This window comes from Bos grunniens, chromosome X (genome assembly GCF_055505025.1).
Source record: "Bos grunniens cultivar Pamir isolate PY7600 chromosome X, Bosgru_T2T1.0, whole genome shotgun sequence".
NCBI lineage: Eukaryota > Metazoa > Chordata > Mammalia > Artiodactyla > Bovidae > Bos > Bos grunniens.
The window spans coordinates 2,021,055-2,034,969 of record NC_141194.1 but is presented as its reverse complement, the minus strand read 5'-3'; the positions used below and the strand labels follow the sequence as shown (position 1 = coordinate 2,034,969).

The following is a 13,915-nucleotide window of genomic DNA, read 5'->3' as shown; positions in this document are numbered from 1 at the left end:
AGACTCATCTAGCCTATCAGAGCAAGTATAAAATCCTGAATACCTTGCATTTACAAAAATCAGATATAGCGTCCTGATGGCCATAGCTAAACAGAATAGGTTAGCATTTTGTTTTTTTTTTTTAAATAACATGTTAAAAATCCTGCTACATGTTGGCATGTAAAAGGAATCAATTTTATATATTTTTTTAATTGGAGTAAAATTGCTTTACCGTGTTTTGTTTCTGCTGTAGAATAAAGTGAATCCGCTATAAGTGCACATATATCTCCTCCGTCTTGAGCCTCCCTCCCAGCCCCACTCACCGCTCTGGGTCATCACAGAGCCCTGAGCGGAGCCCCCTGTACTGTAGAGCAGCTTCCCACTGGCTGTCTGGTTTCCACATGGTGCTGTGCATACATCAGCGCTGCTCTCTGAATTCATCCCACTGACCCCTTTCCCCCACTGTTTCCATTCTCTATGTCTGCATCTCTATTCCTACCCTGCAGATAAGGTCATCTGTACCGTTTTTTCCCTAGATTCCTCATGTTTATGTGAGAATACACGATACTTGTTTTTCTCTTTCTGACTTTGTACGACAGGCTCTAGGTCCATCCACGTCATCACTACAGATGATTCAGTTTCGTTCCCTTTTTTAGGGCTGAGTAATATTCCATCGTGTATATGTTGAGGGTGAACAACGGACAGGGTAGCACTTTCTGGAAATTTTGCAGACATTTGCTGGAACTTTTGAAGGATCGGTTGCACTCAATTTCTTAAGGAGGCTTTACAGAACTGCAGGTTGATCAGCAAACATTCCTTGAGGAACAAAGAATAAGGTGCCCATAGTTTTAAACCAAGAAAGGACCAGGTCAAGGCTTGAGGAGTCATCCTTGTTTAACTGACAGATAATAACGCAGAAAATACTATGGACATAAGAATTTTAAGACAGACCCTGACAGAGCTTTGGAGAATGTTCTTAAAATGAAATCAGTAGGCAGAGTTCACTCAAGGTCAGTAAGATATGGTCAGTCACACCGCCCTGGCCATTTGAGATTCCAAGCTTAGTTTCAAAATTGCAGCCCTTAAACGTTGGGTTCCATTTGTCCTGATTTGTTCATCTGTTTACCCGAATTACATATTTCCAAACAGAGAATCTATTTTTCACAATGACCAGAGTATTTTCCTAGATATCCAAACAATTTGTGTATATGCTGAAGGAATTTAAAGCCAACACCATCCAATGAGCAGTGATCTTATTAAACTGGAAATGCAGAATTTGCATTTAAAAAGAAACCGTTATTTCTATTTATTTCTTTCCCAGTGGAAGTGAAAACCTGTGAGATTAAAATATTCTCCCGTGCGTGTCTTGTTTTCCCATATAAGACATGCTAAAAAGTGGATTTCATAGAAATTTTAGTAGGTTGTTAAATGTTAATATCGTCTATTCCCACTTGTGTTTTGTGACTTAACATACTTGAAAATGAGTCAGTTGAATAAAGCCAGGAGTTTTTTGTTCTTTTTTTAAAATTTTTTTAATCTTTTTTAACACCAAAAACATTTTGTATTGGGGTATAGCTGATCAACAATACTGTGATAGTCTCAGGTGGACAGCAAAGGGACTCAGCCATACATATATGAGTATCCATTCTCCCTCAAACTCTCCTCCCATCCAGGCTGCCACATAATGCTGCTGCTGCTGCTAAGTCGCTTCAGTTGTGTCTGACTCTGTGCGACCCCATAGACGGCAGCCCACCAGGCTCCCCCTTCCCTGGGATTCTCCAGGCAAGAACACTGGAGTGGGTTGCCATTTCCTTCTCCAATGCATGAAAGTGAAAATGAAGTCGCCCAGTCGTGTCCGACCGCAGGAGTCAATGTAGAATAAACCCAGGTTTTGAACTTACACGGTTTTCTTCAGAGGTTTTAAAAAATTGGGATTTGGAACAATTGGGCATGTTGTGTGATCTCTTTCTTCCAAAAATTGTCAAACTGAATTCTTTAGCCACAATTTTAATAGGATAATTGCTTTACAATATTGTGCTGGTTTCTGGCATATATCAACATAATGTTTTTTTTTAACCACCATATACTTGGGACGACCCAGAGGGATGGTATGGGGAGGGAGGAGGAAGGAGGGTTCAGGATGGGGAACACATGTATACCTGTGGTGGATTCATTTTGATATTTGGCAAAACTAATACAATTATGTAAAGTTTAAAAATAAAATAAAATTTTTAAAAAATTGATGATAATTAATGACATATTGAAAACCTTTATGAGCATAGCATACAATTCCAAGTATGACGACTATGGTCATTTCATAATTCCTAATACAAACTTTAGTCAAACTGGAATCTGATTATTAGATTTCTGTGTTTGCACAGGTACAAAAACCTCAGTTCTTTCCAAGGCCTTTATTTTTGTGACGATCATAAGAGAGTAAAGTTTTATTGGTTTAAGCTTCAATGGGCTTAATTATTTTCTACAGGGTGATTTGCACAATGCCAATGAAATTGCTTTCTTTGACACCCAACTCTACACTTTTTAAATCATTATACATCAGGAATTACCCATTCTGCTAAAAGTTAAAAACAGATTTCGTTAAAATGAAGACTCTGTTATGTTCTGTTTAATTTTAAAGAAATCTTGAGTATTAAGATAATGTTTGAAACATTCAAGTTTTTCAAACATTATCTTCATTAGAAATAACCACGTACTCTTTTAAAATTGAAGTCTTCTCTGGTGACTCAGAGGTTAAAGCATCTGCCTGCAATGCGGGAGACCTGGCTTTGATCCCTGGGTCGGGAAGCTCCCCTGGAGAAGGAAATGGCAACCCGCTCCAGGACTCTTGCCTGAAGAATCCCATGGACAGAGGAGCCTGGTGGGCTACAGTCCCTGGGGTCGCAAAGAGTCAAGACACGACTGAGCCACTTCACTTCACTTCACTTCATAGTTTATTTACAATGTTGTGGTAGTCTCTGGTGTGTAGCAAAGGGATTCAGTTATACATGTATATTATTTTTGATACTCTTTTCCACTATGGTTTATCATACGCTATTGAATAAACTTCCATATGCTGTACAGTAGGTCCTTGTTATTTATCTGTTCTTTCTATGGTATTGCGTATCTGCTAGTCCCAGACTCCTAAGTATCCCTGCTCCCTTTGCCCCTGTGGTAACCAGAGTTTGTTTTCAAACTGTGAGTCTGTTTGGTAAATAAGTTCATTTGTATCATTTCTATCTTTGTAAGTTTGTATCATTTTTGGATTTTGCATCTAAGTCATGTCGTGGGATATCTGTCTTTCTCAGTCTGGCTCCCTGAGTATGATCAATGACATTGTTTCACTCTCTTTTGCAGCCGCATAAGAGTCCATCGTATATCGGTCCACATCTTCTTTATCCATTCGTCTGTCGATGGACATTCACGTTGCTTCCATGTCTTGGCTTTTGTGAGCAGTGCTGTTATACACACTGGGGGTACACGTATCTTTTCAAATGATGCTTTTCTCCAGTTATATGTCCAGGAATGGGACTTCTGGATCACACGGTATCAGTAGTTCTATTTTTAGTTTTTTAAGGAACATCCACAGTGGCTGTGTCAATTTACATTCCCACCAACAGTGTGGTAGGGTTTCCTTTTCTCCACACCCTCTCCCGCACTGATTGTTTGCAGAGTTTTTAATGATGGCCATTCTGACTGGTGTGAGCTGGTACCTCACTGAGGTTTTGATTTACATTTCTCTGATAATGAGTGATGCTGAGCATCGTTTTTCAGGTGCCTCTTGGCCATCTGTACGTGTTCTTTGGAGAAATGTCTAAGTATTCTGCCCATTTTTTTGATTGGGTTTTATTGCTGTTGAGTTGTATGAACTGTCTGTATATTTTGGAAATTAAGTCCCTGTGAGTTACATTGTTTGCAAATATTTTCTCCCAGTCCGTAGTCCGTCTTGGTTTTATCTATGGTTTCCTTTGCTGGGCAAAAGCTTCGAAGTATGATTATGTTCCATTGGTTTATTTTTGCTTTTATTTCTATTCGCATAGGAGACGACCTAAAAAAAAATATTGGTACTGTTTATGACAGAGCACTTTTTATGTATATTCTCTTCTAAGATTTTTATCATGTCAGGTCTGTATTTAAGTCTTTAAGCCATTTTGAGTTTTTTTTTTTTTTAACTTACTCTCAGGATGTATTAAGTTCATCCCTGAGCTCAACTGAGCATCTGTGTCTGCTGAGTGTAGGCTGTGTCCATGACAAAGACTTACAGGGTTTATTGTCTTTGAAGTATTGGTTTTGAAAGGAATGCGTCCTTGCAGCCCATTTGGGGCAGAAAATGAGATAATGTCATAGATGGTAATAGCAGTCCTTGGGGCTTCCCTGGTGGCTCAGATGGTCAAGAATCTGCCTGCAATGCAGGAGACCCCGGTTCGATCCCTGGGTTGAGAAGGTCCCCTGGAGATGGGACTAGCAACCCACTCTTGCCTGGAGAATTCTATGGACAGAGGAGCCTGGCGGGCTATAGTCCATGGGGTCGCAAAGAGTCAGACAGCACTGAACAACTCATGCTACTGCTACTACTAAGGGTGTTCTTGGCAGAAGTGGAGTGACTCATTTCATTGGTCAAATATTCAATTTAATTTTTAAAATATAAGGATTTTATATCTACAAATACAAATATTTACTAATGTAAATGTTATCACCGACTTGATGGACATGGGTTTGAGCAGGCTCTGGGAGTTGATGATTGACAGGGAAGCCTGGTGTGCTGCAGTCCATGGGGTCGCAAGGAGTCGCACACGACCGAGCGACTAAACCGACTGAATATAATTGTTATATTTAAATAACATACAAATAATCTGTAAGAATGAGAAACGTGAAAACCTGTCCAGAGTGAGAGGTGAGGTCACAGGCAGCCAGTGACTTTTGTCCCATATTGGGCCTTTGTTTCTAGATCTTGGCAGAAATTATGCAAAATAATAATAATAATAATAATAGATTGACCCTGAGATGTGAGAGTTGGACTATGAAGAAAGCTGAGCGCCGAATAATTGGTGCTTTTGAACTGTGGTGTTGGAGAAGACTCTTGAGAGTCCCTTGGACTGCAAGGAGATCCAACCAGTCCATCCTAAAGGAAGTCAGTCCTGAATATTTATTGGAAGGAGTGATCATTCATTCAGTTTGAAGCTGAAACTCCAATCCTTCGGCCACCTGATGCAAAGAGCTGCCTCATTTGAAAAGACCCTGATGCTGGGAAAGATTGAAGGCAGGAGGAGAAGGGGACTATGGAGGACGAGATGGTTGGATGGCATCATTGAGTCCTTGGACATGGGTTTGGGTGGACTCTGGGAGTTGGTGATGGACAGGGAGGCCTGGTGTGCTGCGGTTCATGGGGTCGCAAGGAGTCGGACACAACCGAGTGACTGAACTGAACTGAGAATCTCAGGGCAATTCCTTGGTTGACGTACCTTTTGAATTGTGACAATTATGGGTACCTTTGGTTGAAGTAATATGAAATGTCCCATTCTCAGAAAGATGTATATAGGTTTTGACATGATGTTGTTGCTGTTGCTGTTAAGTCACCAAGTCAAGTCCAACTCTTTGCAACCCCATGGCCTGTAGCCCACCAGGCTCCTCTGTCCATGGGATTCTCCAGGCAAGAATACTTGAGTGGGTTGCCATGCCCTGCTCCAGGGGATCTTTCCTACCCAGGGATCGAACCCAGGTCTCTGACATTAGCAGGTGGATTCTTTACCATCTGACCCACCAGGAAAGCCCTTGGCATGAGACAGATTGATATTGACTAGCAGAATTTTTATTTTCACCTCTTTGAATAACATGAGAACGTCATTCTTAATTTAATATTAATATTAATATTAATTATTGTCAAATTTTATAAAATATTGATTTTAATTGTTTATTTTAAAATAGTATTTACATTATTGATTATTAATGTTTATATAATAATATGTATGAAATATATTTATATTTGTTAATGACTATATAATTATAAACATTAATGTTATTTATAGTATATATTACATGACTATTAATGTTTATTATTGTTGATTGTTATTAAATATTATTGATTGTTAATTAACATTGATATTTAATATTAAAATCAATATTAAGAATATTAAAGCACATTCAGATTTGAGGACTAGAATGTCCCTCAGGGTCTTTGGGGTAAGGCCTTTATTTTAGATATTGTATCCTGCTATCCTCAGGAGGTGGTGACCTCTTCTTGGTTAAAATAGAATTTATTTTTTTATTCTTAATGACACACATTAAGAATGTCATTGCCTGCAGAAAATAAAGAAGAAAGCAAAGATGAGCACCCGAAGCAAGCAGTTAGGACTTTGTGAAAAATCTCAATTCGGTTATAAATTTTATATAAAATCCCAAACCAATTATAAATTTTAAACAGTCATTTGGAAATGAGCACGTTTGAGGTAAATGTGTCAATACTGGGCACAGAATTTGAAGGTTCCATCCATGCTATAGGGACAATTAGTAATGAAGCTGTACATTATGGCTGTCTATCCCTGAGCTATATGTATGTATACACACACACACACAGTGTGTGTGTGTGCTCAGTCATGTCCAATTCTTTGTGACCCCATGGACTGTAGCCTGTCAGGCTCCTCTGTCCATGGGATTCTCCACGCAAAAATACTGGAGTGGGTTGCCATGCCCTCCTCCAGGGGATCTTCACGACGCAGGGATGGAACCCACGTCTCCTGCATCTCAGGTGAATTCTTTACTGCTGAACCACCCAGGAAGCATATTCCTGAGATCACATCGCTTCAGTTCCAACCAAAGACTCTTCTTCCAAGGATATTGCATGAGACCCGCCTGAGTGACCCTTGACGAATCATCCAACCTCAGGGTTCTCGAGTCAGTGATAAAATTCTCTAGCAAGTCCCCCCCCCGCCCCCTCCCCGAGACCCAAAGAGAATATAAAGTGTCTGGGACACAAATGCATCGGTTCAGGGACAGGCTTGGAGTTTTACTTGGATGCTCAGAGGCTCCGTGATCCCCAGATGTTAATAACCACCAACCATTCCTTGCAGCCTCTTCTTTCCGTACTTCTAAAGTGATGGAGTGAGGTTTCACCGCCTTTAAGGTCAGTTTTCGCTGGGTGATTATATGCATCTATGAATTTCATAAAACTTCTTACCGGCAAGCTCTCCTCTTTCTCAGACCGCGTCTTAGGAACACGTTTTAAAGTCTCCAAGGGGAAATAAATCACTGAGACCCAAAGCAGATCAGCACCCATGATAGAATTCCATTTGTCAGTGCCTGCAGATTCAAGATTCTGCCCGAAGAATGTGTCAGAAGCTGTGGTTAATGGTGTCACAGGCAAATATTGTTTAGAAATAAGATGAACTGCTACCCAAGCCTAGGGAAGACCTCCCGGAGGAGGAAATGGCAACCCACTCCCATATTCCTGCCTGGGAAATCCCATGGACAGAGGAGCCTGGTGGCCTGCAGTCCATGGGGTTGCAAAGAGTCGGACACGGCCGAGCACTCACGCACACACACGCTACCTAGGCCATAGGAAAGTGTCTTCGCCCCTCTCCCAGATGGAGGCAAATATCTGCATATTCCTACTCTGCCAGTTTGTTCAAGGAATCAACAATCTGCAGCGTGTCCAACGGCGTAACGGGTTTCTCCCAAAATAGCGATATGGAGCATGCATGCCCTGCTTTTTCTCTTACAACGAGTGTTCAGCTAGCTTACAGCCATTTAGTCTTCATTCAGTCCCCCTGCCTTCCCAAGACTTATAGACATAAGCACAGAAAGAGGAAAACAGGAAGCCATCTTTGTCAGCAGTGAGGGGGGCATTAAAAAAAAAAAAAAACCAAAGCCATAGGATATTAGGAATGTCAGTGCAGTACAATGCAGGCAAGAATGGATGGAATGGGACTTGCCTGGTGCTCCAGTGATGACGACTTCACCTTCCAATGCTTCCAAGTTCAATCCCCGGTCAGGGGGCTAAGATCCCACATGGCTCACAGCCATGAAACCAGAACATAAAACGGAAGCAATATTGTAACAAATTCAAGAAAGACTTTGAAAATGGTCTACCAAAAAAAAAAAATTCTTTTAAAAAATGGATGGATTGAAATGCCCATTGGAGATTCAAGGTGAGTGATGCACCATTTGTCTTCATTCACAAGTATATTTCATTGGGCTGCAAATTGGATTTTTTAAAATATTGAACCGGTGGGTACTTTAAGCCCAACATACATCATCAATATTCTACCTTCCCCGTCATTTCCCTTATGATTAGCTATGTCCCTAAACGAGTTTTATTTCCCAACCACTGCTATGGATAGGCTGCTGTGACACTTGATAATTTTGTAAATCTGTTTACTTGGTAGAGACAAAGCAAGACAGGTTAACACACATCGAGTTAAACGCTTGCAGTGTGAAGTCCAGCTTTGGTAGACTTGATCCATTTCTAGTTTAGCTCCAAGTCTAAAGCATCACCTGGTTAGTTCTTTTTTTGTATGTGTGTAATCAGATAACCGAGTGATTTTTAAATGCAATTTTCTTCTTTAGGGCTGCACCTACTTGTCATTGGAAAACAGGCAAGCATAAACTATCGGTTATAAGCTTAGCATATCCAAAAAGCTCGTGTGCAGAACTCCTCCACAATATAACAGACAGCAGGATGTGTTATTAGCCTGAAATAAATTTTCATTAACGACGGGTGAAGGTACCCAGCAATCGAATTCTGACGCGAGATGGTTTACCTTGAATATCCTTCAAACGTGCTTCGGCGAGAACTAAAAATTTAATAAGAAGTTATTAGATTAAACTTGCTTCTTTGAAAACAGTGACTGAATTACATGGGCTCTGATCAAAACCGTTCGTTAAAAAGACATGTCAAGGGAACCGGCTGCCTTAAGAAAATGGAGGATTTCAGGCAGTGGGATTTTATTCCATCAAAGAAGGTTGAGTGTGGCAACGGCAGACGTGAGTAATCTCGGACCAAGAAAAGCAATTAAAATGTCTCATTGAACCTTAGAAAAATTAGCCCTCTTACTTTCAGCAATTTAGCTATAGGCATAGCTGTGTCTAGTGTTCTCTGAAGCTTCAAAAATTCTCTAAAAGATAGTCTAGAGAGGAAGTTGGAATATATACACATGTGTGTGTGTTATAATTGTTGTTCAGTCACTCTTTCGTGTCCTACGCTTTGCGACCCCATGGACTGCAGCACACTAGGCCTCCCTGTCCATCACCAACTCCCAGAGTGTACTTAAACTTGTGTCCATTGAGTCGGTGACGCCATCCAACCATCTCATCCTCTGTCGTCCCCTTCTCCTCCTGCCCTCAGTCTTTCCCAGCATCAGGATCTTTTCCAGTGAGTTGGCTCTTCACATCAGGTGGCCAAAGTATTGGAGCTTCAGCTTCAGTCCTTCCAAAGAATATTCAGGACTGATCTCCTTGAGGATGGACTGGTTGGATCTCCTTGCAGTCCAAGGGACTCTCAAGAGTCTTCTCCAACACCACAGTTGGAAAGCATCAATTCTTTGGCACTCAGCCTTCTTTATGGTCCAGCTCTCACCAGTACACGATTACTGGAAAAACCATAGCTTTGGCTGTGTGGACCTTTGTCAGCAAAGTGATATCTCTGCTTTTTAATACATTGTCTAGGTTTTCACAACTTTTCTTCCAAAGAGCATGAATCTTTTAATTTCGTGGCTACATTTACCATCGGCAGTGGTTTTGGAGCCCGAGGAAATAAAATCTGCCACTGGTTCCACTTTTTCCTCATCTATTTGGCAAGAAAAGTGTGCGTATGTGTCTTCTCAATTAAAAAGAAAGTGAAGAACTTGGCATTTATGTAGAGACAAAGGATGTCCTCTGCCTTATCAGTAAACAAAGGACACTGCAGTCCTCAGACCAGCAGCTAACTGGGACCCTGAGCGGATTCACGATGGAGAAAAAGAGGATGCTGGCCCCAGATAGCTGAGGTGCACATGTAGGGAATGATTTCAGTGAGCCTAGACTCTTGCATCAGAGAAGGCAATGGCACCCCACTCCAGTACTCTTGCCTGGAAAGTCCCATGGACGGAGGAGCAATGGTAGGATGCAGTCCATGGGGTCACTAAGAGTTGGACACGACTGAGCAACTTCACTTTCACTTTTCACTTTCGTGCATTGGAGAAGGAAATGGCAACCCACTCCAGTGTTCTTGCCTGGAGAATCCCGGGGATGGGGGAGCCTGGTGGGCTGCCGTCTGTGGGGTCGCACAGAGTCGGACATGACTGAAGTGACTTAGCAGCAGCAGACTCTTGCATCTTCCCAGACATCTTTAACTTCAGGTTTCGGCACCACCCCCCCACCCCCGCTTAATTAACAGTAATTTTTTAATGCTCCAATGACCTGGTCTTTGTTGCAAAAACACCTCTATTTCCTGGCTCCTCCCTGACCTCTTTGGAACAGTCCATGCCAGCAGTCTGAGATGGTGCTTCCTGCACGTAAGCCCGCAGAAAGACCGCCACGTGAAACATGATTCTCACCCTTCAGGTTGTGCTTCTTCCCTCTTTAAGTTGACAGCAGTACGTGTCTGCATAAGGATTAAAAACAAATCTGTGGATAATTTCATTTGAAATGTTGCCTGATTGGACTATTGTAATGTCATTTATTATCTCATACTCCTCATTGGAGTATAGTTGACGTACAGCAAGTTGACTTATGTTCAGGTCTGTGGCAAAGTGATTCAGTTATACATATACATATATTCATCCTCTTCTAGATTCTTTTCTCAGATAGCTTATTACAGAATGTTGAGCAGAGTTCCCTGTGCTGTGTCCAGGAGGCCCTTGTTGGTTGTCTGCTTTATATGTAGCAGTGTGTGTGTTCATCTGAAACTCCTGGTAACCCCTAAGTTCCCTAAGAGTCCGTTTCTATTTTGTAAAGAAGCTCTTTTGTATCATTTTGCTTGGATTCCACATACAAGTGCTATCATGCGATATTTGTGTTTCTCTGTATGATTGGCTACACTAACTATGATAATCTCTACATTCACCCATGTTGCTGTAAACGGCATTGTTTCATTCTTGAATATTCCGTTCAGTTCAGTCGCTCAGTTGTGTCCACCTCTTTGCAACTCCATGGACTGCAGCACACCAGGCTTCCCTGCCCATCACCAACTCCCAGAGTTTGCTCAAACTCATGTCCATCGAGTCGGTGATGCCATCCAACCATCTCATCCTCTGTCGTCCCCGTCTCCTCCCGCCTTCAATCTTTCCCAGCATCAGGGTCTTTATTATTTATTTGTGTATTATTCTTTATTATGGCTGAGTAGGATTCCATTGTATATATGGACCACAATTTCTTTATCCCTCCCCCTGCCCATGGACGTCTAGGTTGCTTCCATGTCCTGGCTATTGTAAACAGTGCTGCCACGAACATTGGGGTGCAGATATCTTTGTGAATTGCTTTTCTCTGGATATATGCCCAGGAGTGGGATGGCTGGATCATGTGATAGTTCTGTGTTTACTCTTTTAAGGAATCTCAGTAACGCTCTCCATAGTGGCTACACCAGTTTACATTCCCACCAACAGTGTAGGAAGGTTCCTCTCTCTCCACACCCTCTCCGGCGTTTATTGTCTGCAGACTTTGCGATGGTGGCCGTACTGACCTGAGTGAGGTGGTACCTCGTGGTAGCTTTGATTTGCACTCCTTTGATAGTCAGTGATATTGGCCCGAAGTTAATGTAATATGAAGCCCCGTGGGACACCCGCACTGTTTTCCAATCATCTACCCTCCTGATCTTAACCGTGGCTACGTTTTTTGAGAGCCTGCTCTGCTATGGAGCTCTTGCTTTGTCACCCAGCATTCAAGGAGCAGTTGACTACATTCGAGCTCCATCTATCATCTCCAAAATAGAGGTCACTTGTCTCGGTCTCCATAGATGTTTATAGACCAAACCCATAGGACGTGTCTCTTCTTAAAAGCATCTCATGCTGGGTATATGCACCACACCTTCTTTATCCATTCATCCGTTGGCTCTGTTGTTGCTGCTGCTGTTGTTCAATCAATCAGTTGTGTGCAACTCTTTGTGACCCCATGGACTGCAGCACGCCAGGCCTCCCTGTCCATCACCAACTCCTGGAGTTCACTCAAACTCATGTCCTTTGAGTCAGTGATGCCATCCAGCCATCTCATCCTCTGTCGTCCCCTTCTCCTCCTGCCTTGAATCTTTCCCAGCATCAGGGTCTTTTCCAGTGAGTCGACTCTTCACATCAGGTGGCCAAAGGATTGCGGCGTCAGAGTCAGTCCCTCCAGTAGATCTTCAGGGTTGATTTCCTTTAGGATTGACTGGTGGGATCTCCTTGCAGTTCAAAGGGACTCCAAGAGTCTTCTCTAGGACCACGGTTGGAAGGCATCAGTTCTTCAGCGCCCAGCCTTCTTTACGGTCCAGCTCTCACATCCATACAGCTGACGTTGTGTTCTCCCCACTTGGTCATCTTGTGCATACGTGCTCAGAGCGTGTTCAGTTGACTTGCTCTGAAACTCTGATACCTCTACTCTCTCTCTAGGTCAAGATGTCCATTCTCATGCATTTTAAAAACTGAAGTACAGTTGGTTTACAGCTTTTTGTAAATTTCCATTTACAGGAAAAGTGATTCAATTATACGTGTATACATTTTTTTCAGATTCTTTTCCAGTATAGGTTATTATATTGATATAGTTTCTGTGCTATAACAGTAGATCCTTGCTGCTTATTTTATATATAGTAGTGTGTGTGTGCGTGTGTGTGTATATTATTCCCAAATCCCTTGTTCTTCCCCTTACCCCTTTGGTAAGCATCTGTGGTGGTTGTTATTTACTTGCTCAGGTATGCTTGAGTGCTCAGTTGCTAAGTTGTGTCCGACTCTTTGCAACCCCATGGACTATAGCCCGCCAAGCTCCTCTGTCCATGGGATTTCCCAGGCAAGAGCACTGGAGTGGGCTGCCCTTTCGTCCTCCAAGGAAATGCCAATCATAACTTTGTGACCTTGTAAGTTACCTTGTAAGTAACCTGTAAGTTTGTGATTCTTGGTAACTGTCAATTCGTCTTCTATGTCTATGAATCCATTTCTGTTTTGTAAGTACGGCCATTTATATCATATTTTACATTCCACATAAAAGTGATACCATATAATGTCTGTTTTTGTCTGTCTGACTTACTTCACTCAGTATGACTTCTCTATATCCATCCGTGTTGCTGCAAATGGCATTATTTCATCCTTTTTTATGGCTGAGTAATAATCCATGGTATATGTATACCACACCTTCTTTATCCATTCCTCTGTCCATGGACACTTAGGTTGCATCCATGTCTTGAGTGTTGTGTCTACTGTATGCTGTAAGTCCCATCTCTACATCAGTTGGTTTCTCACTTATTGTGTGCAGTGGCCTCTCTCCGAAGCCTGTCTAATTTCCTAAGAATCAGTTGACTCTGTGGTCTCCCCATTTGGTGTCTGCTCAGTTGCGTCTGACTCTTCACAACCCCTTGGACTGTCACCCGCCAGACCGTCTGGTCATCTAAGAAGATCTGAGATGCACCAAGCCCCAGACAGAAAGCTTCGATTGTTTTTCTCCGCAGGGAGAAGGAGAAGGGAGGGAAGGAAGAAGGGAGAAGAGGACTGAGCAGAAGCAGACAATGCAGAAGCAGAAGACGGAGAGACAGAGGGGAATAGAGAAGACAGGCAGAGATGGGAGAACAGGACCCGCATCAGGTTCGTGATTGATCCATGCTTTCAGCCTTACCCGAGGCCACATTCTCCCGCATAGACTCAGGCGATACAACTGACCTCTTTCGAAGCCTTGATGTTCTCATTGTCTTCCTGCTTTGAACCCACCCCGCCTCCCCAGCTGTAATTATCACCTCCAGGCAGGTTCTTCCCTAATTTCACAGCTTCCCCGAGATTCACATTTCCCA

General features: G+C 42.3%; 1 protein-coding gene across 6 annotated transcripts in view; it reads left to right on the top strand.

Annotated features, from left to right (window-relative positions):
- The window catches only part of LOC147339695 (uncharacterized), a 203,712-nt gene that overhangs the window by 166,553 nt on the left and 23,244 nt on the right, over window positions 1–13,915 (top strand). For all 6 annotated transcript variants that reach the window (XR_015158341.1, XR_015158343.1, XR_015158364.1 and 3 more), the window contains one exon: window positions 13,580–13,712. Coding sequence is in view for 1 of the 6 variants with exons in the window: in XM_086386183.1 (XP_086242309.1) it covers window positions 13,580–13,673 (94 nt within the window). In the remaining 5 variants the exon portion in view is untranslated. The remainder of the gene's footprint in view (window positions 1–13,579; window positions 13,713–13,915) is intronic.